This window comes from Drosophila eugracilis, unplaced genomic scaffold (assembly GCF_018153835.1).
Source record: "Drosophila eugracilis isolate 14026-0451.02 unplaced genomic scaffold, ASM1815383v1 contig_2154, whole genome shotgun sequence".
NCBI classification, from domain to species: domain Eukaryota; kingdom Metazoa; phylum Arthropoda; class Insecta; order Diptera; family Drosophilidae; genus Drosophila; species Drosophila eugracilis.
The window spans coordinates 8,746,704-8,773,156 of record NW_024573038.1 but is presented as its reverse complement, the minus strand read 5'-3'; the positions used below and the strand labels follow the sequence as shown (position 1 = coordinate 8,773,156).

Sequence of the window (26,453 nt, the reverse complement as noted above, 5' to 3'; positions counted from 1 at the left end):
ATATCGGCACAAGTCCCTCAACGGTCACACGACATTACTATTGGCTGGCCCTTGTTGTTGTTTTTGTTCGTAAACTTAAGAGCATTCGGGTGGGTGGTGTTGTATTAGTGGCACTGGTAGTAGTTATTGTTGTTCCGCCGCCGCGTAAAGTCAGATTCCTCCGACCGCTCGATTGAAAAGCACGCGACACTCGCCGGACAGAGAAAAAAAAGGGAAAATCGGAAATCGGGAAGAGAAGAGAACGGGAAGGAAAAGCAAAGCCGAATAGTAACAGCAAAACAAAACAGAAACAACGAAAAGCGGTGCAATTATGAAGGTCTGCTGCATTGGCGCTGGATATGTCGGTGGTCCCACTTGCGCGGTTATGGCGCTCAAATGCCCCGATATCGTGATAACCCTAGTGGACAAGAGCTCCGAGCGGATTGCCCAGTGGAATTCGGATAAATTACCCATTTACGAGGTTCGTTGTTTTTTGTTGTATTATTATTTCTACTCACGTTTGTATGTACATAGGAAGTGCTTCCATTAGTATGGGTTTGTGTGTGCTTGTGTAAAAGGGAGAGAGAACGATAGGTATTGCAGTAGTGTGTGTGCTCACGCCTTGGCCTTGCAATTCTCTTATTTTTTGGGTTTCCACTAATCCTAAACAAACAAAACATCAATCAATCTCGAGATCCATCGAGAAGAACTCAAAACGTCGATGACCGCTCATGCCCAAGTCGGTGAAACCCCATACCCCCGCCCATTCTTCTTGAAAATAAACCAGTTCCCATGCACACAGAAAATGTTAGATCTAGTCAGTGATTTTTGTAGAAAGAAAATATCTAGGGATAGATTTACATCTAAAAATATAAGTAGGTTGTCGGATATATTCGCTCGAAGGAATTTTTATTTTATTTGGAACTTTAAAATCAACTAAAATTTATCCTTCCTCTTGGTATAGACATTTCTTAGGATCCTTTTATGTTACTAAAGGATGCCTTGCTTACCTTTATCCTTTTACAATTTGCTTTTTACATATAAGATTCATTTTTTGCAACTGCCACTTATGGGCTTCCAATTTCTCTCTCTGTATAGTCTTTACTTGAACATCAGTGCGTGTTTGGCATTTTACTAGACTCTCAGGTGCTTAACGCACTTGGCCCAAAACAAGGTCAATGGTCAGTCCTCGTGTTACGGCCATTAGTCATTTAAAAACAAACGATAAAAAGCCCGTATAGCCGAATGATTGCTGAAATATGATTCGAGACAGAAAACAAGCGTGGGAATCGATTTTACTTTCCAGACTGCGTGACCATAATGCCGACCAGTCCTCGATTCTAAATACTATAGAAAATCCGCCACGAAGCCATAAGGTGCAAGCGGATTGCCGGCAGAATTTAGCACGTCACATACAATGTATTTCTCTTTTTATTTTTCCATTTTGTTACTGTCGCATTTCCGTCCCAACTTCCGTCTGCCCCCATTCTATATGCTCTTTACCATATAGCCAGCTCCCAGCACTTCTTATCGGGTCTGCGCCAAAACAAAGTCTCTGGCGGAGATAAGCTCACTGGGCAGGGTGCTTTTTGGGTTAAGCGGGAGCACATTACTTGGAAATTGTCCAATTACCCACGTTCTCGGCAAACACTCAGTATCTCTGGGGAAATAACGCAAAAATATATATATATACTATTACCCAAACACAGTCTAACATTCATGACTCGAACCTACCACTATCTGGCCGAATTTTGGCTTTGCTTTGTTGGATTTATTGAGTTTTTACTATCGGTAATGCCCATTAGCGGTTTTCCTTCATAGTATTTTTTTTTTATCATCAGTTCTTCTTTTTCTTTTTACCATTAGAAGATTGTTTTGTATATTTTTAGCTCAAGTTTATCTGCTTTTTGCATTGTATACTTCATAAATTACTAGATTTACTGTAAAGAAACAAACTTCTTTGACTTTACCAAAGATCATAATTGTCTAGAAAACTAATTTCTTTACCTACAAACTGTCAAAAGTGAAACTATTAAGATAAGTTGCACTTAAAGAAGGTGAACTGTAATAGATATTTATATTATGCACAGATAGAAGAACAAGACACTGAGTGCGGTTGTACCGACAGAAGCTGTCTAGCAAGGCATTCCATTCTTATTATTGATGTTCACTTAGCAAGATTGCATCACCACCAGCAAAGAGCGTGGTCATGACTTGGAGTTTTGAAATGCAATTGGTGAAAATATCATGTCGGCCTTGTAAACAACATCCTCTTGTTTAGTATTTGCACAATTGGCAATTGACACTTTTTTTTTGCCATGCGTTTGTTTCCAACATTTCCTACTTGGTGTACTCATTAACGTTTCATTCATTTTTCAAAACATCGCAAAAACTTATCAGTCATATCAACGACAGCAGAACTGGTCATATATTTTTAGAAACTGCCCTTAAATAACATCTTTCTCTCTGCTTTTATCTTGTCTCTGTCGATTAATCAGACTCACAGATAGATGAGCATTTGTTTTATAGCGAACTCTTTTATCTTTCAAAAGAAATCCCAAAAAGACAGATATTAACACCTGCCTCCGAGAAATCCATAAAAATACGTATGCAAATTTTGACTGTGTTCCCAAAACGAGTTCAATGAACATTCAAATCATATCAGAAACGGAAATAAGTCTGGCAATCGTTGAATGAGAAGGGGGAATTAAGAATTCGTGTGAATATTGCATAAGCGTGGGTAGTCATGGGAGAACCCTATCCTATATTTTTTAAATTAATCACTAAACGTTTAAAAGTGGACCACTTAAAGTGTTACTTTAGCACGTAAACAGAACCATAGCGTGGCTAATTGGTAGATAGCTTTCATAGGAAAATGGTTCGGATAAGATCCACGTATATATATTTCCAGAAGGGGTATAATCTTATCGGCTGATAATATAGGAACGTCACCAACTGCTCAGCTTTGGGAGTGGGTCGTGATTGGCATTACAAATATAATAATAATAAAAAAAAAAAAACTAGGCCAACAAAAAGGAGAATAATTTGAAAAATTTGTTAATAAGCCATGTCTGTTCTTTATTTTAGCCTGGTTTGGACGAGGTGGTGAAGAAGTGCCGCAATGTGAATCTATTCTTCTCCACGGACATTGAGACGGCCATCAAGGAGGCGGATCTCATCTTCATCTCGGTTAACACGCCCACAAAAACCTGCGGCAATGGCAAGGGTGAGTACTAACTAAGCAAATATTAACTAATGTTAGTGGAGTTGGAGTATAGTTGTAGGTAATACTTATTGACCATTTGTTTACACAAAATGGACAATAGAAAAAACTGTTAGGTGTGGTACTAACTAACTACGACCTTGCTAACTAATAAAAGTCTATAAAAACGTAGTTAAAGTTGTCATTAATGCATTAAATGCACTTATTTTTAGCAAAGATCAGACCTAAATAAAGCTAAAAATAATATAAGAGTCATTTTAAATTCTACGAAAAATATTAGAAGTGGGAATTAATCAGAAATCGATTGATAATGATTATCATAAAAATCATATTAATTAGTAATGTTATTAATATATAAAACTCGGCAAACTGCAAGGTTAAGGAAAATTAAAAAGCTCCAGTAATTAAAAATTTATTGATTTTAACTTATTCAGTCATCGCTTTTATGATCAAATATTAAATTCCCCATTTCCTATCATCAGGTCGAGCGGCGGACCTGAAGTACGTGGAAAGTGCAGCCCGAATGATTGCAGAGATCGCCCAGTCCAACAAGATTGTGGTGGAGAAGAGTACAGTGCCAGTGCGGGCGGCGGAAAGCATAATGCACATACTCCGTGCTAATCAGAAGCCTGGTATTCACTACGACATCCTGTCCAACCCAGAGTTTCTGGCTGAGGGCACTGCCATTAATGACCTGCTGAACGCTGATCGCGTGCTTATTGGTGGCGAAGAGACACCCGAGGGCCATCAGGCGGTGGAGAAGCTGTCGTGGATCTATGAGCACTGGATACCCAAGCAGAATATACTTACAACCAATACGTGGAGCAGTGAGTTGTCCAAATTGGCTGCAAATGCTTTCTTGGCCCAGCGGATCTCCAGCATTAATTCACTGTCGGCGGTGTGCGAAGCCACTGGAGCAGATGTCTCCGAGGTGGCGAGGGCCGTGGGTCTGGATTCCCGCATCGGTTCCAAGTTCCTGCAGGCGTCCGTGGGCTTCGGTGGCAGTTGCTTCCAGAAGGACATCCTAAACCTGATCTACATATGCGAAAACCTCAACCTGCCAGAGGTTGCTGCGTACTGGCAGCAGGTGATCGATATGAACGAGTATCAGAAGCGACGATTCTCCCAGAAGATCATCGAGAGTCTTTTTAATACAGTGTCGGACAAGAGGATAGCCATCTTGGGCTTTGCCTTCAAGAAGAACACGGGTGATACCCGTGAGACTGCCGCCATAACTGTATGCCAAACACTACTGGAGGAAGGTGCCGCCCTAGACATCTACGATCCAAAAGTAGAACCCGAACAGATCATTGACGACCTCACGCATCCTAGTGTCACAGAGTCCCCGGAGAAGGTAAAGAAGGCCGTGCAGATCCACAGTGACCCCTACAGTGCCGTTCGAGCCACCCATGCCTTGGTCATCTGCACGGAGTGGGATGAGTTTGTGGACCTGGACTTTAAGCGCATATACCAATCAATGATGAAACCGGCTTACATCTTCGATGGCCGCAAGATCCTCGATCATGAACGTTTGCAGCAGATTGGTTTCCATGTGCAGACCATCGGCAAGAAGTACCAGCGCACTGGTCTGCTCCGATCCTGGGGCATTGTGCCGCAGCTTTAGGCGCGTCGGGCGACGGATGTGATGGCATTTACACTTAAAGTTGGCGAAATTTCCAGTATTTGCGAGACTAAATTGTAAATATGCGTATCTTGTTCTGTATCTGAGTGTGTTAGAGTGGGTCGATTCAATGGACGAAGATACGTTAGGTTGGAAAGTTATCTATGGATGATTCTGAGATGAAATCTTGGACCTTATAGTTATACTATCAGTTTGACCTTGCTTAAGTTAAAGTATAAAAAAAGGTTTGTCAGAAAAAAATTATCAATTGACTTGGTCATATTCCATGAAGTAAGGAGAATAGAAATTGAAATAATGTATTTCTTTATATGAATTTCAAATGAAAGTAAAAAGTATTTAGTAACTATTTTTTTCTGTATATAATTAGAAAAGCAAAACTTTATAATTTAATATCGAATTTTCTACAGATTCATCCAACAATTTTAAAGTTTTCCCAATATCGACCCAGCCTAACGTGAGTGTTTTTAAATAGTTAAAGTATTGAGCTAGGCACACCCGAAGGGGAAACCCCAAACCGTATTTGTATTCATATTCCTATTCCCGTGTCGATCCGCCCCTCGAGGTTCGGCAGTTGCAATATAAGCCCTGGCAGGTCAATCCTCTCCTGCTGTGGGTCAATAAAAATCAGCATTTACACGAGAACATGTAAATTTTATAAAAATAACAACAGTTTGTTTGATTTTTGGGGCCCTTTAGAAGGGAATCCTCTTGACTATTTGACGGTACCAAAGGAAGGATGTGGCCGCCGATAAGCTAAACCAGGTCACAAGATACGACAGATGGTCATTTCGAAGGGTAACTCGGGTCTGGCCACCAATTGGACCATTATTAGCTGCATGGGGATCATAGACCGCATCTAGAAATACGGGAGCAGCTCCTGTAGAGGCACACATCCGTGGCAGATCGCGATAAAGGTAGATATTGCCTTTGTGGTCAGGTGTGAACTGAGGACGGGCTTCTCCCTTGCGCACCACAGCTGTAAGTTCGACCTCTGCTTGCTGTTGACCCAAAGAACGCGTTTCCGGCTCCACTTGTTTGCGGGATACCCACCCTCGATTCACAAGGACTATGTCGCTGTGGAAATTTTGGTTAGGATTATAATGGATTACCCTTAGAAAAACTTACTCTCTATCCGCCAGCTGAAAAGGGGTCACTATTAGGTAACCATTGCCTGAATCCCTCTGTGAGAAGAGTCCTCCTTGAGTCTCTACACCATCGGGTCGTATGAGTGATCTTGGACCCATTCTCATCTCTTTTTCATGAAGGAAACGTCCGCGGATTTTGACCAGACGGTACTCCATTTGGGTTAAGTCACTGAGACTGCAGGAAATGCTAACTTTAGCAAGGGAATAAACATATATAAGAAGTGGTTATGAAACCTACTCTTCTGGTAAAGCCACAGGAGCCGTGCTTAGTTGCTTATTAAGATCCTTGATCAACTGCTCCTTCCATATCTTGCGCTTCACTTGCCAGCAGCCCAAGCCAAAAGTAGTGGCGGGAATAAGCTGAGGGAGAGGGATATTGAGTATTTATATATATATATTAAGGAACACATTTTAACCCACCAGGAGGAACCATCCCAAAGGAGCAATCTTTTCCTTGTCCTTTGCCGCCTTATTGGGAATACTTGTTGTCCAGTCCACCGGCGATCGCTGTTGTGTCATCTTTCTAGTCACCAGTTTTTGTGTATTCCTGCTGCCTGGTATTCGGGATACTGTCTGCATGTTGAAGGCAACTTTCCGGCACATTTGAGATCCCAAACGCAGCATGTTTATTATTATTTTATCCTAATTTTGTTCTATATGTTTATTTATTTACATTTCCAATTGGAAGTTGGATGTAGGACCGTGTAATGCTGTTATGAACGTAAAGCATTACATGCGGTCATACTATGTTAGGATACGCCGCTTTTCTCGATTTTATGAATTAAAACTTAAGTAAACTTAGGTGGGACAAATATACGAAGTAAAATTTTCTAATGTTCACTAAAAAATAATAACAGCTTAACCTAATTTTTAACTTTTTACTAAAATGTTACTCAAATGTAAGCAGAGCTCTGTTCACATCAATTTAACGGAAAGTTGGCAGCCCTGTTAGAATCAGCTGTTTTTGGACTGTTGTCGCGTGCAATTGGTTTTTTTAAGATTTTGTTTTAGTAAATTTAGAAACCTATTAAAAATGCAGTGCACTCGTGCAGTTGCAAGACTGGCCAGCGGCATGGTCAGAACCGCACGGGTATGGTTAAAACAATAGAAACACAGCATTTACTCATAAAACAGGCGTTAGAATGCACCGCCTGCAACTCTTATATAAACGGGTGTATCTTTTTAAATTTATTATATTTTAGGTAACCCAACAGCCAAGTAAACAGACTCCAGCAATACTGGGAGTATTTGAGCAGTCCTGCCGCTTGTGTTCTTCTACCGGTGTTGTTGATAGTCCTAATAAAACAAAACCTGGCACAGGTACACCCACAGAAGAAGGAATTCTAAAGAGAGTGCTTAATAAAGTGGGCTTTACACCAAATACAAAAGCGGTAGGTGAATAATTAGTATCCCAATGTCATTTATATTTATCAAAAGTATTCCATTTCAGCGCCTTAAGGTAACCAGTCATCTCCTTTACGAAAGTGTGGCCGATAAGATCAACTATGTGGCTTTCTTCCGCGATTTCAATCTGCCAAATACATTTAATTCCTGGTTTTTGGTTACGGAACTCCACGTTTGGCTCCTGCTGATGCGCTCAATGGCCGAAGGATCAGAAACGGGCGAAGATGGACGCTTCCTGCGCAACTGCATCGTGGAGGCAATGTGGGGAGATGTCAATACACGCGCCAAAAAGTTGGGAGTACGTTTTTAGCTTAATGTTAGTATTGTTTTCTTAATTCTAATGGTGTCTCCTTGATTCCCACCAGGCCCACAACCCTTCACGCACCCGTCAGCAGATCGAGACATTATCCGAGCAGTTCCAAGCAGCTCTCATCGCCTACGACGAAGGCATTATGTCTGACGATCGGGTGTTGGCCTGCTCCTTGTGGCGTCGGTTTTTTGAAATGAACTGCGATGATTATGTGCAGATCGAGAGACTGGTCAAGTACGTACGCCAACAGGCCGCCATGCTGGACAGTTTACCGCGCGATCAGTTCATCATTAAACCCAAGGTGGCCTGGGTGGATCTGGACAAGTGCAAGGTTTAATTTTAGTTTCTTTTGTTTTTTAATAAAGTTGAGAGTATGTGAAGTATAAGTTATATTTTAAGGTCTTCCACGGACTGATTACTCAAGGCACGAAGTTGGCACTTGAGCAGAAAGGCTGTGATTCTTCGCTCCGCTCGTTTTCGGTGGGGTTCCTTGAGCTCGGCAAGGACCTTGTCCATCTGGAGGAAGCTAGTTCTAGGTGAGAGTATCTCCGCTGATTCCTGGTCTTCGTAGATTATTTCCTCTTGAATTATCTGCTCGCTGGGCTCCTCGATAACCTCCTCTATTATGAAGGTACTGGATTGTTGCGGATCTTCACCATCTTCGTAGGTCTCCCAAAGGAACTGCACGGGAGTTTCTTCTTTACTCGTGTCATCCGGTTTTCCAGGAGAATCCTTTGCCTTCGCCTTGCTCTTCGTCCTGGATGGCGGTTGATTATCGGCCAGAAATCGAAGACGTTCCAAGTATGGCCAAGTGGAACCACTGGTATCCGCTCGGCGAAACTCCTTTCGAAATTGGTAGTGGAGGTTGTTCCAACGCATCAAGCAGAAGTCCACTGTGGATTGTGTTACTTTAAATTTATAAAACTAATGGATTTTAGAATTGACATACCATCACAGCCCATCATCTCAGCTATCCTTGCCCAAATATCAGTTTTTGCCTTCATGGCATCGTAATTCGAGAGTCCAGATCTCTTGTAAAGCACTGGATTCGGTTCCACCAGATCTATCAGCTTGAAATCGAAGGGTCTATTCTTCTTGTAGCTGGTGCGCATTTTGTCTAAAAATTTCTTGCGGTTCAAATAAATTTTATTATTCCCTTGTTTGAGCCATGTTTGTTTACTTTATGAAGTACAGTAAGCAGTCGATTAAGTGAGCCACTCTGCCTTATCCGGTGTTGTAATTGTGTGCAAAATTTATGAAAAAATTGGTTTAACATTTATGAAAGAAATATCTTTTTAAACTTTATACTCCAAAGCAAATAATAAGACATTGATGTATTATTTTCAACTATTCCACTTATTTAATATTTTATGATTTTGAGAGATCACTGTGTGTCATGGTGTGACCGTCAATAGCCAAGACAGCCATTATCCAACACTAATCTTATTGACAGGTATTTTCGATAGGATTAAACAAATATCGCGGCCTAATATAAATGACACTCTTAGTTTCTTTAATATACTCTAGTCTTTTTATATAAATATAAAAATACAAATCTTCTTTTCATAATTTTTATTTGGCGTTGTGCTGAAGTTAACAAGTGACTATCGAGAAACATATGTTTCATATAGTATGGATGGACCACCGACGATAGTTATATTTTCAATACTTGTTAAAGAGTCGATGTTCTTCTATCGAGTATCGATATATGTATATGACGTAGAAAATAGACGTATTGAAAAAAAATTGTGGAGTGAAAAATTGTTAAAAGTGCCCGAAAGACTATAATTTGGATAGATATTCAACCACTTGCAGCACATCAGCAATGAACATGTAAGTCCAGAAACACTTTTCCAATGAAAAGTCCCTTTTTTTTAAACAAAATCCTAGTGGCCATGCGGCCTGGGGCCAAGTGTCGAAAATCAATAAATTCAAAATGGCAGTAAAAAATGAAAATTACATAAAAAAGATCGTTTTGTGTAAATTTAAACATTTTGGATTCGCATCAAAAGGCTCAAAATTCTAATTACATGGCGCAAAACGCTCGTTTTAGGTACAATGGACAGGTTAACGCCTACGGCGGCGGCGGTGGAGGTGGTGGTGGCCTAGCCGGCGGCATGGTGCCAAATCGCATGGGAGGAGGTGCTCCAGGCGGTGGGCCCGGTGGAGCTGGCATGTTCCAGCGCAATCGCTCTGCCCCCTATCCCGGCTTCAATGGACACGGACCCTCTAATGGTGGACAGCGTCGTATCAATGGCGGAGGTGTTCCTGGCATGGGACCAGGAGGTCCCCGCAACCAAGATGGTTTCGGTGGTCAGAACGGTGGACAACGCTCTTCCAATCACGGCGCCCATTTGCCCAAGATCGTGTGGTCCGAGGTAAATCTCACTCCCTTCCGTAAGAACTTTTACAAGCCCTGTGAGTCGGTGCTGGCTCGGACTCCTGGAGAAACAGAGACATTCCTCACCAGCAATGAGATCACCATCAAGGGCGATCAGGTACCAACACCCAGTATTGAATTCGAGGAGGGTGGCTTCCCCGATTATGTGATGAATGAGATCCGCAAGCAGGGATTTGCCAAGCCAACGGCCATTCAGGCACAGGGTTGGCCCATCGCCTTGAGTGGACGTGATCTGGTGGGCGTAGCCCAGACCGGATCGGGTAAGACCCTGGCCTATGTCCTGCCAGCGGTGGTGCACATTAACAACCAGCCGCGCCTGGAGCGCGGTGATGGACCCATCGCCCTGGTGCTGGCTCCCACTAGGGAGCTGGCCCAGCAGATTCAGCAGGTGGCCATTGAGTTTGGTAGTAATACCCATGTGCGCAACACATGCATCTTTGGTGGAGCGCCCAAGGGACAGCAGGCCAGAGATCTGGAGCGCGGCGTGGAGATTGTGATCGCTACACCTGGCCGTCTTATTGATTTCCTCGAGCGTGGCACCACCTCGCTAAAGAGATGCACCTATCTGGTGCTGGACGAGGCCGATCGTATGCTGGACATGGGCTTCGAACCTCAGATTAGGAAGATCATGCAACAGATCCGCCCAGACCGTCAGGTTCTGATGTGGTCCGCCACCTGGCCCAAAGAGGTTCGCCAGCTGGCCGAAGAGTTCCTTAATAACTATATTCAGGTTAACATTGGATCGCTGTCGCTGAGCGCCAACCACAATATCCTGCAGATCGTGGACGTATGCGATGAGAACGAGAAGTTGATGAAGCTGATCAAACTGTTGACAGACATCTCAGCGGAGAACGAGACCAAGACGATCATCTTTGTGGAGACCAAGAAGCGTGTGGACGAGATTACGCGCAATATCTCCCGTCAGGGTTGGCGTGCATGCGCCATCCATGGTGATAAGTCACAGCAGGAGCGCGACTTTGTGCTCTCGAGCTTCCGCAATGGCCGGCACTCTATTCTGGTGGCCACCGATGTGGCTGCTCGCGGACTCGGTGAGTAAACGTAGCCTTTGTGGGCCTCCAAAGGAGGCCAACTTCTGTTTTTTCTCTCCGTAACCAAGCAATTGTTGCCTGTGGATCAATCAGCATCCCGTGGGGTTTAATTCATTATTTTGTGATTCGTCGTCGACGCCTTCCTGGTTCGTCTGGTCTCAGCGATCCGTCAGCGATGAATCGGCCAACACCGCCCAGCCTCTTCGACCATTCTTCCGCTCTATTTCCAGAACTTTGGAGGTTTTTTTTGGTTCGGGTCAGTTCCGGATTTCACATGACATTTTCGATTTGATTTAAAAAGTAAATCGAACTTTTCTCTGGTAGTGGAATGATTCTGGGGGTTTCATAAAAGGAATCGTTCTTCGGCATTTTTTGTTTTTATTTTATTAACTTAATGATTTAGATTAAAGCTTAAACTAAAAATGTTTTGTAAAAAAGCTCTACAAGTACATTTCGCCCAACTGCATTTGTTTTGCGGAAATATTTGGAAATTTTTTTGATTCCAGGAATGTTTTGTTGAGTTTTTAAGATCTTTAAAGGAGGGCAGCCAAGCGATATGTTTAGAGCTTTTCACTGGTTAATAGCTATCGAAACATTGTAAGTTAGTAAAAGTGAAAACCGGACAAGGACCGATTGTTAATTACTTTGCATGTTCGAAACTAAAACCCTAAGCCAAAGAAATTCTATTATTATTATTTTTCCTGACTTTTATGGGCTTATGTTTAATGATATTCGAGTGGTTCGATTCCTGGTGGACCGTTTAGCTTCCCCCTCGATCCCTTTAGTTTCTGCTGAATGATACTCCGAATACGAAGAAATGGTGTGGTCTCAAATAATGAGGGGAATGTGTTTGTTCTCCATGCATTGCTGGTTATATGATGTTGTTAACTTTTAGTTTGTTTGTTGCTCTCTCTTGCTCATAGTTTTTAGTTGTGTCTCGTCAATCACATTTTGCGTAACCTTATCGTATTAAAGCAACTTACTGTCAGTCAAGGAGTCAATGGCCCAGCAAAATAATCTAAAAAAAAGAAAAAACGAAAGTAAATAATCTCAGTGCACTTTAAAAAAATAACCCCTTAAACCAAGGCAAAACGATTAAATACTGTGCCGTAAAACAATATATATATGTATATCTATATTTTTTATATTTTTTTTTTAGTTTGTAGTATAATATGATGTAACTAATGTTTTGAGTAATTGAAACATTTTGCGGCCCAAGAATTTTTTGACTGATGATAATTTTCTGTAGCTTATTTATGTATCATAAAGTATTCTATATACTATATTACGTCGCTCCTTACTCTATGTATAAAACCTAAATTTGTGTGTGAACAAAAATATCATCAGCACTTTATGAAATGGACTTCGATTTTTCAAAATGGCAAAACAAGTTAAAAACAAAAAAAAAGTAGAAAGAAATAAGAAACGTTAAAAGTTTAAAAGTTATATACACAAAGCAGTTAAAAAAGATAAAAGCTATAAATACAAGTTGAGGGTTGAGTTTAAGTTTCTAGCATTGCTGAGATCTATGGGATCTCGACCATCATGTGACCCAATAGCGAGGACAGGATCTCCAGGGAATCTACCGCGTAAGCCTTAACACTAAACCATTTCTAACCCTAAATCGTCAGGGTAAGTACTAGGCTAGTTTACTTTCTCCTAATCATAGCAATATGTCCGCACCCCTCTTATCCCTTATCCTTGCCATCAACGTATCTAACCTCTTTACCCAGTCAAACTTTAAGATTTTCCTAGCACCCTCTATCATAAGCTTAAATCATTCATTTAATTTTATATTATCTATTTATAATATTAATTTTAATCAAGCCGTCTCTTGTATGCATTAAGCTTAAACATTTATATTACGATTTGTGTATTAAAAAAAAAAAAGAAAGAAAAGATATGATAAGACGAAGAAAAGGTCGAGGTCCACATTTCTGCAGTATAGAAAAAACATATATCTAATTGCCAAAGATGTATAGTTATTAATATACGCTAATAGTATTGATGGCGAAATTTTTGTTCAAAGTACAAAAAATACAACAAAAAAAAAAAAAAAAAAAATTATAAATAAATTAAAAAACTGAATTACACCGACAAAATCCATTCAACGATTCGATCAAATATATTTTAAGTTCTATTAACTAAATTAACCCACTAAATACTACATTGTAACACCGACACACACACACACACTGAGACAGAAACGGACACACACTCTACACACCTACACACACAAATAAGTTTTTTGTTTTTGTTAAAATAGTTCCTGAGTATTGAGAAAGATTCCTATTTTCGAAATATTGGTTCGATTCGATATTTTTAACGCTTCTTTTCACACTTCTTCAATTTTCAAATTCGAAATGAAAAATATATTTGAAATCAAACAGACGTTGACGATGTCAAGTTTGTGATCAACTATGATTATCCTTCGAACTCTGAGGACTACGTGCATCGCATTGGACGTACCGGACGATCCAATAACACCGGCACAGCCTACACTTTGTTCACTCACTCCAACGCCAATAAGGCCAATGACCTGATCCAGGTTCTGCGCGAGGCCAACCAGGTTAGTTATCCATTTAATTATCCTTGAACTTATATACTTAGACTTGTCTTCCTCCCCTTTCCAGACCATCAACCCCAAACTGATGAACATGGCCATGAGCGGGGGTTATAACAAGCGCGGTGGCGGCATGGGTGGCTACCGTGGCGGCAACGGCTATCAGGGTCGCAACCAACAGATGGGTGGTGGCTACAACGGCGGCAACAACTACCGCAACAACAACGGTCCCGGTGGCAACATGAATCGCAGTGCTTTCAATGGCGGTGGAGCTGGTGGACCGCCACGATTCGAACAAAAGCCTCGCACATCGCCACCGAATCAGGGCGGACAGGGAGGTTACCGTGGCCAGGGAGGTGGCGGCTACCAGGGACAGCAGCAACAGCAAGGCGGTGGAGTGCCCTTCTCCCGCTTTAACCCGAATGCCGCTTGCTTTGAACCCAACAAGGTACAGAATGGTCCAGGATCGGTGCCACCACAGGCGCAGCACCAGCAGCAGCAGCAACAACAGGCGCAGGCTGCCCAGCAACAACATCTGCTGCCCGATGCAACCCTGCAAGCGGCGATGACGGCGGCCAACTATGGTATCGATCAGAAGCGTTCCCGTTTCTCGCCATACAACATGAACTTCGCCAACATGCCCCCGCCACCAATGAACCAACAGCAGGCGGCGGCGGCGGCCCAGCAGCAACAGTTGCAGACACCCCAGCAACAGCAGCAGCAGCAACAAATGCAGACACCACAGGCATATGGCCAGTACTCGTCGATGTCCTCCAGTATGGCTACCGTGTCGCTGAACGGAGGAGCAGCGGCGGTGGCCAATACGTACCGCCCTCAGTATGCAGTACCCACGCAGGCGGCTCCCTATATGATGGCGAACGGTGGGGATATCTTTGCCTATCCGCCGCCTCCGCTGCCCGTGCAGAACTAGAGGCTCTATAGTTCAAAAAGAGGCTACCAAATCGTAGATCCCACTCTACTGTAATTTCCTTTTCCCCCACACGAACATTACACGCACATCCGTACACCACCCGTATAAATGTACACAACAAAGTAACTATATATCACGAGTCCAGAGAGAGACTTCAATAGGGAAAGATGTCGTCGATGAGCGTTGTTGGTGTACGTTTCGTGTAGATCTCCTCCGCCCACGTCATAGCTATATAATATGGTTTAATCTGGAATCAAATACGCTTTTAATTTGATAAATCTCTATGTTTCCCCTTTAAAAAAAAAAAAAAAAGAAGAAAAACAAAACAAAAAACAAAGAAACAAAAACCCAATTTAGTTGATAAGCTTTTGGTTTAGTCAAATTGTTAGGGCATTCGAGTGCCGATCATCATCGATGTTGTTGGCATTTATATTTCCACGGCCCAGGGCGTATTTGATTTCTTTATACAATTCTCGAATATTGTACCTATCTATTCATACACTGCAAAAGAAATGTTTGCAATGCTCCAACCAAATCCAAGCCAAAAGAGATTAGATTCAATCGGATTACTAGGAAACACTAAAAAAAAAAAAAAACAAAAACTCTGAAATGGGAAAAACTAATCCCGAACACTTTTCACAATATCGGACACACACACACACATGTAAACACATAAGGAACAATGTCAATTTCTTAGAATCAAACGCGTATTATAATGTCATCTTAAACCATATTATGTGACTAGTCTAATGAATTGCTTAGCTGGATACTTTTCACACAATAACAAAAACCAACCAACAACTAAAATACTTTCTGAAAAATATATAAAATGCAATTCCATTTTATGTGAGCCCATAAGTATGAATTGATAACAAGATATAAATAAAGGAATTAATTAGAAGTTCAATTTTGTATTAAGTATTTTGTAAGTGCCAAAGAGAGAAGAGACAGGGTAAGTTTTTAAACTTAATTGATTTGCTTTTATTTTGCATTTTTAAATATATATATATATATATCCATATAAGAAAAACTATCATACATCAAAAATTATCATAATAATAAATAGAACTAAATTATACAAATATTACTAGACAGCTTCATCCGTTTAATTGCATATCCAACGAACATTCTATCAACGTGTTACATCATCATCATTATCATCATTATCATACTTCGAGAATTTGACGGAAAATATTTGTTTAAAAAATTACACCATGAGATTGTTTTTTCTTTTCTTTTTTTTTTGTTTATGACTAACAAAATTGCGTGAGAATGTAGAAGTCATTTGTTTGTTACACTTTATATTATTTTACTTTGTATGATTTGTGTTTGCTTTGTTCGGGCTCTAACCTCATCCTTGTTTTTGTGGCATTTGCATATATATATATATACTATATGTATATATCGCATTATAACTTTATACTCGATTCCTAAATCTATGTACCTTGCGCTTTTTTCTCATCCAACACACTCGCCTATAGCCCTAGCCTAGTCGGTTCTTTGGCTGCCTCTTGAATATTTCTTGTAGTTTGTTTAATGCTTTATTTGTTGCTCCGCTTAGGTCTTTTTTTAGTAGTTGTTGTTGTTGTTGTTGTTCATCTTTTTTGTAAGTAGTACGCATATAGGGGGCGAGGAGTCTGCCCGCCTGGGGGGGTTCTGAGGGTCTGAAACATTGAGTGCAGTTTTACAATTTCATAATTGATTTTCTTCGATTTTCTTTCTTTTTTTTTTGGTTTTTCTTGGTTTTTTCTTTGTCATGGGTTGTCTGTTGTTGTTGTTTTTTGTTTTTTAATTTGGATTAATTTTAGCTTTCATCTTTGGCTGCAGTTTTTTTTTTGTAACGAACTGTATTTATGTGTATGTCTGAACGTGGGTGTGCATCCTACGTCTGCTGGCTGTTTACATATATAGATATCACGAGAGTTCCTGCGAGAACTGGGTCTCCAGGGTGGGTCTAGTTCTAGTTGGGTTCCTGCTGGGATTGCGTATCGGTGGTCCTGGGCTGCCATAGCCCGCTGCATACAGCTGCGGGCACGAGTCTTTTATAAGTTCCTGCGTCTCGCGCAACTGCCGCTGCACCTGAGGCGCCAATCGCTGCACGCTAATGGCCGGCGGGAACTTGTATTCCGCCGCCGGAGCGGCCTGGAAAAAGGCCAGCATGTCACATAAACGAAACTCTCATATCTTATCAAAGATAACTCACCTGTACACCGTGCATCATCTCGCCGTAATAGGCGCCCGGCGGAGGAGGCGGTGGCTGTTGCTGCTGAATTTGGCTGTGTGGAGCGGTTGGCGGTTCGTACGTTTCGGGGGCATTGGATAGGGCCGTCGCCGTCGGAGGGGCAGTGCTCGGGGGTGCGGCACCGTAGTAGGCCAGCTGCAAGGGTCCTCGCCCCGCTGCAATTCCGGAAATGGCGCCGGCGCCATTAAGGAAGCCACCGCTTGAACCGGCGGCTATATACTGAACGGAAGGAGGTGGTGCCGGCGGTGGGCAGGCGGTAGTGCCCGGCGGACCAGCTACAGCGGTGCTGCCATAGATCAGGCGCTTTGGACTCACGCTCTGCGGCTTGGCTCCGGCGGGTAGGGATAGCAGATATTGCTGTTGCTGCTGGTAGAGTTGCTGTTGCTGCTGATTGAGTTGCTGTTGCTGCTGCTGCTGCTGCTGTTGATGTTGCTGCTGCAGCTGGACGAGCTGTGCCGCTGCTGCCGCCGTGGACGTGTTGACAACATTAGGATCCAACTGTGGCAGCAGGATTAGTTGCTGTTGTTGCTGCTGGTAGAGCACTGCCGCCTGTTGCTGCTGCTGTTGCTGTTGCTGCCGCCCCGCCAGCACATGCTGAGGTAGATACTCCGTCGTGGGCAGCGTGACTATCGTCGAAGAGGAGGCTGTTACCGCTGCCGCACTGGAAGGCTGTAGCAGCAGGCCAGCGCCACGGGGTGGCTGTTTCAGAGGCACCTGCACTTGGCGTATGGGCGTCGTCTGCAACGAACGGCTGGCTGAGGAGCAGATGGAGGCCGTTATGCTGGCGGACTCCCAATGTTGACGCAGGGCGTTCAGTCGGGCCTCCTCCAGAGCGATCTCCGTCTCGCTGGCCGAGTCGTAGTCGGGACCCTGAAAGAAGAAATGATTTTAGGTAGGTTTATACACAGGAATAAAAAGGGGTTTGGTAATCAAATTATAACTTTGTATAGTAATCAAATGAAATTAGGAAAGCTTTTTAACATGCTTTCGTAATAATTAATGTATAAATTTTAACATTCCCGAATTTGATCTTCAATCTTATAAATATTTCTTTCTCTGCATATATTTTTCTCAACTCTTTGAAGTCTAATTTACAGGTAACACGCTAATTTTAATGGTATTTCACATGTTTGTTCGAAAAAAAAAACAAATTAGCGGCCATAAAATAAATGGTTTTGCTATTTCGATTTGGCGCAACCAAATACTAAGTACATTTGTAGTCTGATCATTGGGCAGCGAGCCATTTGTTTATTATCAAGGAACAGGCAATTGCATAGCAATATTATGACCATTTAAGCAAAATTATTTAGCAAAAAAAGATAAGTTGAAAGGCTGTCCAAAGATTTAGACAAGATGAAAATATATATATGTTTAAATTCATAAATTAGGTGCCTTAATGGCAGTCGTGCTTTTAAGATGCAATACATATATATTCCAGGTCAATGAATTCAAATTTATGATATTTCTTATTTTAGAAGTTTTGTGTTTTTGGAAACAGACAAACAAAGCACTTAAATAGTTTCAAACTTAATGGACTAGAGCTTTCGGGAATCCCCTAGATACTTATAATTTATGATCATAAAATCCCTGCTTGTTTTGTTTTTGTAAACAATCTCTCACCTCATCGATCTTCTTGTCCAGCATGCGGAAGAAGTTCTGTTGGCTAGATGATATTTCCCTGGAAAAGTGAGGTGTTTATTTTCGGTTAAATGGACAATGGGATGTCTTACTGGCTTTGGAGCAGAGACAAGTTCTTGGCACGCAGCAGGGAGACGGCTACGTCTTCGTCACTGTCTTGGATGTCCTTATTGCTTAGCTCCTCGCTCTCGTCATGCTTCTCGCGGTCGCGCTGTTGTGCCTTCTCGGCATCCTCGATGTGGCCTTCGTCCTCGTCCGTTTCGGCATCTGAGTCGGCTGCCAGACAAATGGATAATGCCAAAGAAGAGTTTCGAGCATTAGTCAAGATGAGTGGGCAATTTCGCGAGTGGCAAAAGTTTTTCAATAAGCCAAGTAAGTAAAGGGGGCGGGCAATGGAGGAAAAATGCTTAGAAAACACTTGTAGAAATTATGCTAGGACCTGGGAATGTGGGCACTGAGAAAAACTAGTTGTTACTAAATAAATCAGTCTTTCTAAAAACTAAGGTTTCTTCTTTCCTTTCTTTCTTCCATCCTTTCCTTACTCCTTTCTTTCCTTGGGTAATCCTTGTTTCGGAACCTTCGGCTTGTCTTGCGTATACTTAATATTTCCTTGGGCCATTCTTTGAAGTGGCCCGCTACCCATAAATTTAATTAAAAACCGTTATGCATTTTAATGCAAATTCAAAGAGAGCCGAGTATTATGAATAATTAATCTAGGACCGAGACTAAAGCTTAGGCGCCTACGAAAAATTTGGGTCGTTTATGGCACAATGGCGCCTTTGTGTATGCTATACTTTTTTAGCTTTAACCCTTTTACACACACACACACACAGAGGGCCAGCCCCCTAGGCCACACCCCTTGAAGCGGCGCCCAATGCAACAACAAGTTGCCTTTTTAGCAGTTAATTATACACACACAAAATATAAAAAAAAAACAGAAACAGCAACAAGAAACACGCACACAGCCACAGACAACCACAAAAGAGAGGAGGGGTTGGGCATAGTCAAAAGTTTGCCATGTAGGCTAGGTTTTCACATTTTTTTATAAACTTAAGAGCAAACAAGTTAGTATGTGTGTGTATTTTGGTGTATATATATAGACAATGCTGTGGGCTTTAAAATGTAGGCCTTTATTATTACTTTGGTGAATGCATGGCCTTAAAACTGGGCCTCTCCTTGCTCTTCCTTCCGCACCTCTCCTCTATTTTTTCACTGCTGGTGACATATTAATCAATGATGTCCTCATTGTGTGTGGAAACAGGTGGCTCACACACATATACACTAGCAACACGACACACGAAGACACACGCACACACACACACACAGCTGGAGGCAAATTGATGTCGTCATGCGTGTAAGCTTTTGTTGTGCGAGGCAATACTTTTTCCTCATCATTTCCCCCGTATTTCCTCCTCTTTTCCTCTCAACACAGAAGAAAATGTTGATATTTTCCGTAGATCGTTTTCATATTTCGTTTTTTTTCTTTCTTTTAAAATGATTGGGTCATTAAAATGTATCAAAACAATATCAATTTTGAACACGCAAAAAAGAACATCAATGTATAGGCAAAGAACATGAAATAAAAAGTTTATTTGATAGATTAAATGATTCTTTTGACATGAGAAAAATGAAAAAAGAAAAGGTATTAAGTTGAATAGATAAAAAAAAGAGCTCAAATTTGTCATACTAATAGCTAGCCCTTCTAGCTAGCCTTCCTAATTCTAGTTTCTCTCTCTGCACCATATATATGGATCTTATAATTTCAGGACCCAAAGGATATATATACTCTCTCTCCTGACTGTGTACTCACCATGTCCTCCTTTCTTGCCGTTCGCTTTACTCTTCGATTTCCTGGGATACAAATGTATCTTGCTCTGTCCACAGCCCATCTTTTGAATGTGCCGCTGCCTCTAGAAATCCAGAATCGCTGCCGCTGCCTTTGCTTTTGTTGTTGTTTTCAATTTGTGTTTCTTTTTCTGTTGTTGTTGTTGTTGCTGTTGTTGTTATATTTTTTCTTCTTTTTTTTTTATTATTAATTTGTTGCTCGACACGTTGGCTCTCCCGCTCTGTCTGCCGCTCGTCACTCTCCACCTCTCGCTTCTCGTCTTTTATTTACGTTTCTTTCGTCTATTCTTTCTTCTGTTTTATTCAATTTTCACTAATTTAACTATGTGTGTAAATTTAATTTATTTGATTTGCTGTTGTTGTTGCTATTGCTGTTCCTATTGCTATTACTGTTGCTGTTGCTGCCTCTATTGCCGCTGTCAATTTCGAAAGATTCAAGCAGTGGCAGCGGCAACAGCAACAACTGCTCCTCGGGGGGAAATACATTTGTGCGTGAGTTTTTCTCAGGGAAAATACCACCCAAGCCACCCACTCAACCAGCCACCTATTTCCAGTTTAAACCAAATACAGGCCAACTTGGCTAAGTCAAGTGAAATTTTTTAGGTAATGAGGAAGAAAACAAATGGGAAGGAGGTTTTTAACCCAATGAAATAAAATATTTAATTTTAAAATATTTTTTAGGGTTTTCGAAATACTCTAGTATCTTGTAATTTAAATATTTTTAGAAATCAACTTTTATTTTTATTAATAATATAACATTTTCTTGCCATAGATCCTAGTGAAGGCTTAAAAGCTTTAAGGAAAGTGCCTAGAAGTAGGCAATATTTTTTTCTAATTTTAGAAATTAAAGAAGGACTTCCTATAAAGTTATCGATCTTCACTTTTAAGCTTGCAAGAGACTAAGAGAGTATAAGCTATGCAGCTACAGTATCTTTAAAATACCGATAAAGTTCACTTTTAGATGCTCCACTGTACTGTTATTTCCCGTATTCGATTTTTGGGGACTATAACGGAAATTAAGTGGGTCCCTTGGCTGGCACTCAACCACTTGTTTCGGCCGTGCTATAAATTCAATTTGCAGCGTCAATTTGTAAACAGGACAAACCCATAAAAAGGGTTTTTCTGACCAGGGATGCAGCACTTTCGGAATTCGCTCTCCTCGAGAGCCGTTTTGTCTCTATTTTGATGTTGGTATTATTGGCAATTCCGAATGCCTTTTGAAGGTAAAACACGCGCGCGTTTCAGTTGTTTATGTTATTTGTTGTTATTTGGTAATTTAAACAAATAATAACAATAATAAGCACAACAAATAGTGGGCAACAAAAACACTTGAATTATATTCAATTATTTTCGCAGAAAGAGAGAATGAGGGAGCACTCGCATTCACTCGGCCACTCTCGGCTGGCTGGCTGGCTGGCTCTTTCGCTCACTGGATATTATAATAGACACCGACACGGGAGAGCCAGCCACACACACGCACACATGCTCCAGTTTTTCGGGGGAAGACAGACACAGACAGGCGCGCGCCAAAAAAGAGAGAGCTCTCTCTTCGCGTGCGAAATTGATTTTTCTATTTATAAAAAAAAAATCAAAATATATCCGCTTGGCTCACAGCGTTTTTTTTTCCCATTCTCTTCTTTTTTTTTTTTTTTATTTTTTTTTTTTTTTTTTATTATTTTTGTTGCCGCGCCAACTGGCAGCTAAACATAATTTATGTTTTATTTATGATTGCTTGGATTTTGAATTTAATTTCCATTCCCATGGCGTTTCTTCGGGTGGCCGCTGCCCCGCAAGAAACTTGTTTGATTTATCTCATTGGGGAACACTTGGGCGCATTTGGCCAATTCGAACAGAGGCGCACACACACACAGACACGAATACACACTATGATTTACCGCTAAACGAAACGCACTTCACCGTTTATTTACAACATTTTTTGGCTAATAACTAACTAAGAGGAACTGTTTTTGCCACTTTCCATTTCGGATTTCCCTTGCATTCAAATTATTTACACTGGCTTTTTCCTGCTTTGCCGAAAAGTATCTGCGACGCGTTGCGAGTGTGTGGAATTTTGTATGAAATTTATGCTGCTGACACTCCTCTTTGTGTCACTCACAAAAAAAAAGGCGAACCAAAGAGAGCGAGTTCCTCGCGAGAGAGAGAGTGGTAGAGAGAGAGAGAGAGAGTGTGCGAGTGCGGCATGCCAGCACACACACAACGAATGCGCTGAAGGTGAGTGCCCATCGAAATGGGGGTGGGTTTTCCGGCGGAGCTTTGGCACAGGGGTTCAATGCTACCACATAGCAGGGCAGCTTTCAGCAAAGGGCAAGCTTTGGGGTGGCATTTAAAGCTACCCCTTAGGAGGGAAGTAAGCTTTAAGTTTGGCGCTGCTGAAAGTTTCCCTTTGATTGGCAACGCGAAAGCTGTTTGAGAATCTCCAGAAAGCTCCTCCAGAGGTCAGGCCAGCCCCTATTCTTGGGGTTTTAGGGGTTGATAAGGGGTGTTATACGAAATTATAACCCTTATTTAAGCTACAAATAAACTTTTTAGTTTTGGGTTTCATTTTTTTTAACATTTTTTAAACCTTAAAAATGGGGATTAAAAGAGGTAGGGACTCTTTAAATCATTTTTTAATATCTTTTTACTAATAGATCTTTACAATAGGTTAATCTAATCAGTTTCCTATAACTAATACCTTAATCCTTTGGTTATCCTTACCAATTTTGATTGATAACTTCTCATCTTTATCCAATCTTTATAATCCTAGTCCTTATATTCCCTCCCTACTTACCAAAAAAAAAGAAGATTTTTGCAAAAAAGTCGCGCCCTGTCATGTTAGGCCTCATTAATTTCCACAGCAATGATTCTCTGACCAGCGTTACGCTCCACTTCCACTTCTGTCCAAGGATATAGAAGCCGGGACCAGGACCAGGAACCAACCCCCTGCGAATCCCCGGCCCTTCTGCATTTCATTAGACGGCGGGACATGTAGATGGCATTATTTATTGCATAATAATGAAGTGAGAAACGTTACAAATCAAAACACTCGACAGCATCGAGATAAACTTTCCTTCGTTTCCACTCACTCGCTTTCCCTTCGTTTTCTTTTTTTTTTATCATTATAATATATTTTTGGGGCAGAATCGTTGGCATTTTTTCCGTGCATTTGTCAGCCGCAACGGAATTGAAACGTTTGCGCTTTTATTGCCACGGACGTGTGTCGTCGTCGTCGTCGTCGTCGATGGGTGGGTGGTTAGGGGGGTCAGGAATTGCCACTATATATCGCCTTCTCAAGGGGGTGGTCAACGCTGGGTTATCTCGGATTTGGTGGGAATGAAAATATGAAATGTATATGGTCATGGCGGACAGGAAGTAATATCTAACAAATGCGAAATGATATCTAGCCATTGATCGAGGGATTGGGCTAAAACGGGGTTGGCTTTTGCAGTCTTTTATTAATGGTTAAAGGAAAAGCTAAAGGAAATGGCTTTTAAGGATGCTAAATAAACGGGGAAATATCTTGGTCAAAATATTTCTTATTAAGACTAAAAAACTGGAACAAAAATCTTTCAGGACCAAGTTTTGCCTTCTTAAGATTAACCTTCTTGTGCTTAGATTTTCCTTATAAACTCTTAATTTTCCTGCAAACCCAAGACCTTTACCAACCAGAATTGCTTCCCCAACCAATCAGCATCCTTCCCCGAATTATATAGAATCCTTGCTAAAGGATTGTCCCTTTGGTTAACTCCTGATAATGGCAACATATGTTTCTGTCACATTGTTTGGCATTTTTTCCCGCTGTCTGCCACAGTCTGAACCTGCTGTGAAGTCATGCCAGCATTTAGGCAAATTTTCGCACTCCTTTCGATCTCTGCCAGTCACTCCAACCATTGACAAAAAACAATTTACATAATTTCCAGCGATTTTCCGCAGCACTTTCCCAGTCTTTTTGGTTGCCCTGCTGGTGCTGATGATGACGATTTTCAATGACGGCGGCAAGTAAAGGAGTTTCGCGGCCCTGAATGACGTTTGATGGAAGCGGTGGAAGCGTTTTGTTTAAATCTCGACTGACTGTCGATTGTGACTATCATGAAAGTGGGCGTGTCGGCTAGCCACGTGACCGCACGCGTTGTGTTGAATTTAACACGGCCATGGCCATGGAGTCGCCTGAGACTTGGGTGCAATGCAAATGGGGTGCGCTACGCCCACCCAGCCAGCCAGCCAGTCAGCCAGTCAACCAAATATTTTTTAAACTTTTTTCCTTCTCGACGGAGGACGACGGCGGACGCGTGCAGCCAATAAGTCCTTCATCACTTCCGCTTCAGTTCAGTTCCGTGATTTTGCACAAATAATGTTTTGATTGCGTGGCAGCGTGACGTGTAATTATTATCGCCGCACACAATCGCCAACAACAAAGGCTAAAACCTCTGATCTGGATGCCTTTTTGGAGGAGGGAGGAGGCTGGCCAAGTGCGGTGGGGAAAGCAATTAAAATGATTTGCCAGATTGAGACCAGCTAGGAGATGCTACCAATGCGGGTTATGGCTTAAAGAGGGGTGCTTATTCCTAGATATATCTAATGATATTTAATGAAAACACTTTGGGGTAATGAGAATGACTAATCAGGAAGTAACATATTTAAGATTTAAGCTGTTAAATATTTGGGAAATCTTAAGGGAAGATAATCTTTGCCTTAAAACAGTCTTAATGGCTTTAAAAATATTAAAATAAAGTTAATATATTTTTTTAGACTTTTTCCCAGGCCTAGAAAAACATCTTTTAAGCCCCTAAATATCTTTAATTAAAAAGGACACCCGCGGAAACTTTTTTAAGGACACTCACTCGGCTGCTGAAAATCACAAATTAAAAATGGCTGACAAAAAATTATGCAAATTTCGATTCCGCGCCCAATCCTTTACACAGGACAAGGCGAGGAAATTTCATTAAAAACAGCAGCAAGGCGGGAAATCTTTTGATAAAAATTAAAAACTTTCCAGCGAAGGACAATTGACAAGGCGGAGAAAAAGAGAAAAAGCGTAGAAAAGATAAGAAAATAAAACATCAGAAATTGTGAAATGATGAAACAAGGAATTAAAACAAGAAATAATAAAATATAATGACAGCGTGGAAATGAGGGGAAAACGTAGCTGAAATATTGAAATTTCGCCAAGCTGCTTTTATATAATTTTAATGTCCTTTTTTTCTTTGAGAGCCTCTTAAGGTCCAGCCAAGTGGAGGGCGACTTGCCCGCTGCTGCTGCTGCTTTGCATAATTATATTCATTGAAAACTTATTTTCTTCAAGTTTTCCGCAGCAGGAAAAATATTAAAAAAAAAGAAAGAGGGAAAAACTCAAGAACTGAATTGAGTTACAAGCCGGAGAAGCAGGCGAGAAGAGAAACAGTTTTTGACATTTAATTGCTAGAGAACTGCAGTGGAGAAGAAGAAGGAGGCTCCCTCGGAAGAAGAGGTTGGATAAAAACCGAGAGAAGAGCTGCCCAAATGTCCAACTCTCCACCTTGGATGAAACTCGTTTCAATGGTCCACGGTAAAGATGCTGGAAACTAGTGGATGGCGCGGTATAAGAGGACCGACCCGAAAGCAGAGGAGCTGAACTGCTCGTCCCAGAGAGCTGGGGAGGGGGGGAAGAAAAAAAATGTAACATGATTTAATGACATGAATTATTTATGAGTTTCCTGTCAATCAAAAACCACGTCAAAGCATTTTGATGGCGATGTCAACGCGCCAGTGAGCAAAACACACGCTGCTGCCTCAGCTGAGGAGACTTGGTCCAGGCAAAGTAAAAAATAAAATACAAAAAAAGAATATAATATATATAAATAAAGAGCAAAAGGTAGCTAAATATATATAGTTGGGTAAAAGTTGGCCAAAGACGAGGCGAAAAGTTGAAGGTCCCAAAATGGGTTCGGAAATGAGTTTTCAGGGAAGTTTAGAAACAAAAATCAAAATTAAAGATAAGAAAGGGGTTTCCCACATAAAATACTTAATAAAAATTATAAAATTAAGCATTTATGTTATTAAAAACTTCTAAAGAATTCTATTACTTACTTTTCTAACTCCTAA

The 26,453-nt window shown here is 41.3% G+C and overlaps 6 protein-coding genes across 10 annotated transcripts; 3 read left to right on the top strand and 3 right to left on the bottom strand.

Moving 5' to 3' along the window:
- The first annotated feature begins 228 nt into the window (after positions 1–228).
- LOC108114107 (UDP-glucose 6-dehydrogenase) lies at positions 229–5,508 on the top strand. The gene is made up of 3 exons (XM_017224870.2): positions 229–460; positions 3,067–3,205; positions 3,685–5,508. Exons 1-3 carry the CDS (start codon positions 311–313, stop codon positions 4,824–4,826), a joined length of 1,431 nt encoding a protein of 476 aa, XP_017080359.1. The 5' UTR covers positions 229–310; the 3' UTR covers positions 4,827–5,508.
- LOC108114109 (SURF1-like protein) lies at positions 5,475–6,849 on the bottom strand. The gene is made up of 4 exons (XM_017224872.2): positions 6,410–6,849; positions 6,228–6,349; positions 5,970–6,164; positions 5,475–5,918 (listed from the first exon to the last, which is right to left on the bottom strand). Exons 1-4 carry the CDS (start codon positions 6,611–6,613, stop codon positions 5,537–5,539), a joined length of 903 nt encoding a protein of 300 aa, XP_017080361.2. The 5' UTR covers positions 6,614–6,849; the 3' UTR covers positions 5,475–5,536.
- Positions 6,850–6,935: 86 nt separating this feature from the next.
- Positions 6,936–8,083, top strand: LOC108114110 (ubiquinol-cytochrome-c reductase complex assembly factor 1). The gene is made up of 4 exons (XM_017224873.2): positions 6,936–7,079; positions 7,192–7,380; positions 7,440–7,691; positions 7,759–8,083. The coding sequence occupies exons 1-4, from the start codon at positions 7,023–7,025 to the stop codon at positions 8,038–8,040; spliced, it is 780 nt and encodes a 259-aa protein (XP_017080362.1). The 5' UTR covers positions 6,936–7,022; the 3' UTR covers positions 8,041–8,083.
- A 7-nt stretch (positions 8,084–8,090) lies between these two features.
- LOC108114111 lies at positions 8,091–9,313 on the bottom strand. The gene is made up of 2 exons (XM_017224874.2): positions 8,653–9,313; positions 8,091–8,596 (listed from the first exon to the last, which is right to left on the bottom strand). The coding sequence occupies exons 1-2, from the start codon at positions 8,813–8,815 to the stop codon at positions 8,091–8,093; spliced, it is 669 nt and encodes a 222-aa protein (XP_017080363.2). The 5' UTR covers positions 8,816–9,313.
- A 93-nt stretch (positions 9,314–9,406) lies between these two features.
- LOC108114102 (ATP-dependent RNA helicase DBP2-A) lies at positions 9,407–15,554 on the top strand. Its single transcript, XM_017224861.2, has 4 exons — positions 9,407–9,536; positions 9,757–11,153; positions 13,544–13,722; positions 13,787–15,554. Exons 1-4 carry the CDS (start codon positions 9,529–9,531, stop codon positions 14,645–14,647), a joined length of 2,445 nt encoding a protein of 814 aa, XP_017080350.2. The 5' UTR covers positions 9,407–9,528; the 3' UTR covers positions 14,648–15,554.
- A 50-nt stretch (positions 15,555–15,604) lies between these two features.
- On the bottom strand, positions 15,605–22,657 carry LOC108114105 (putative uncharacterized protein DDB_G0271606). 5 transcript variants are annotated; one of them, XM_017224868.2, is made up of 6 exons: positions 22,268–22,657; positions 20,338–20,694; positions 18,620–18,803; positions 18,510–18,552; positions 16,851–17,759; positions 15,605–16,789 (listed from the first exon to the last, which is right to left on the bottom strand). In XM_017224868.2, the coding sequence occupies exons 2-6, from the start codon at positions 20,414–20,416 to the stop codon at positions 16,562–16,564; spliced, it is 1,443 nt and encodes a 480-aa protein (XP_017080357.2). In that variant the 5' UTR covers positions 20,417–20,694; positions 22,268–22,657; the 3' UTR covers positions 15,605–16,561. The 5 variants fall into 5 exon arrangements, with proteins under 5 accessions (XP_017080357.2, XP_017080356.2, XP_017080355.2 ...); XM_017224867.2 differs by having other exon boundaries at positions 18,510–18,567; positions 20,338–20,666; positions 22,385–22,655; XM_017224866.2 differs by having other exon boundaries at positions 18,510–18,567; positions 22,385–22,513.
- Positions 22,658–26,453: the final 3,796 nt, after the last annotated feature.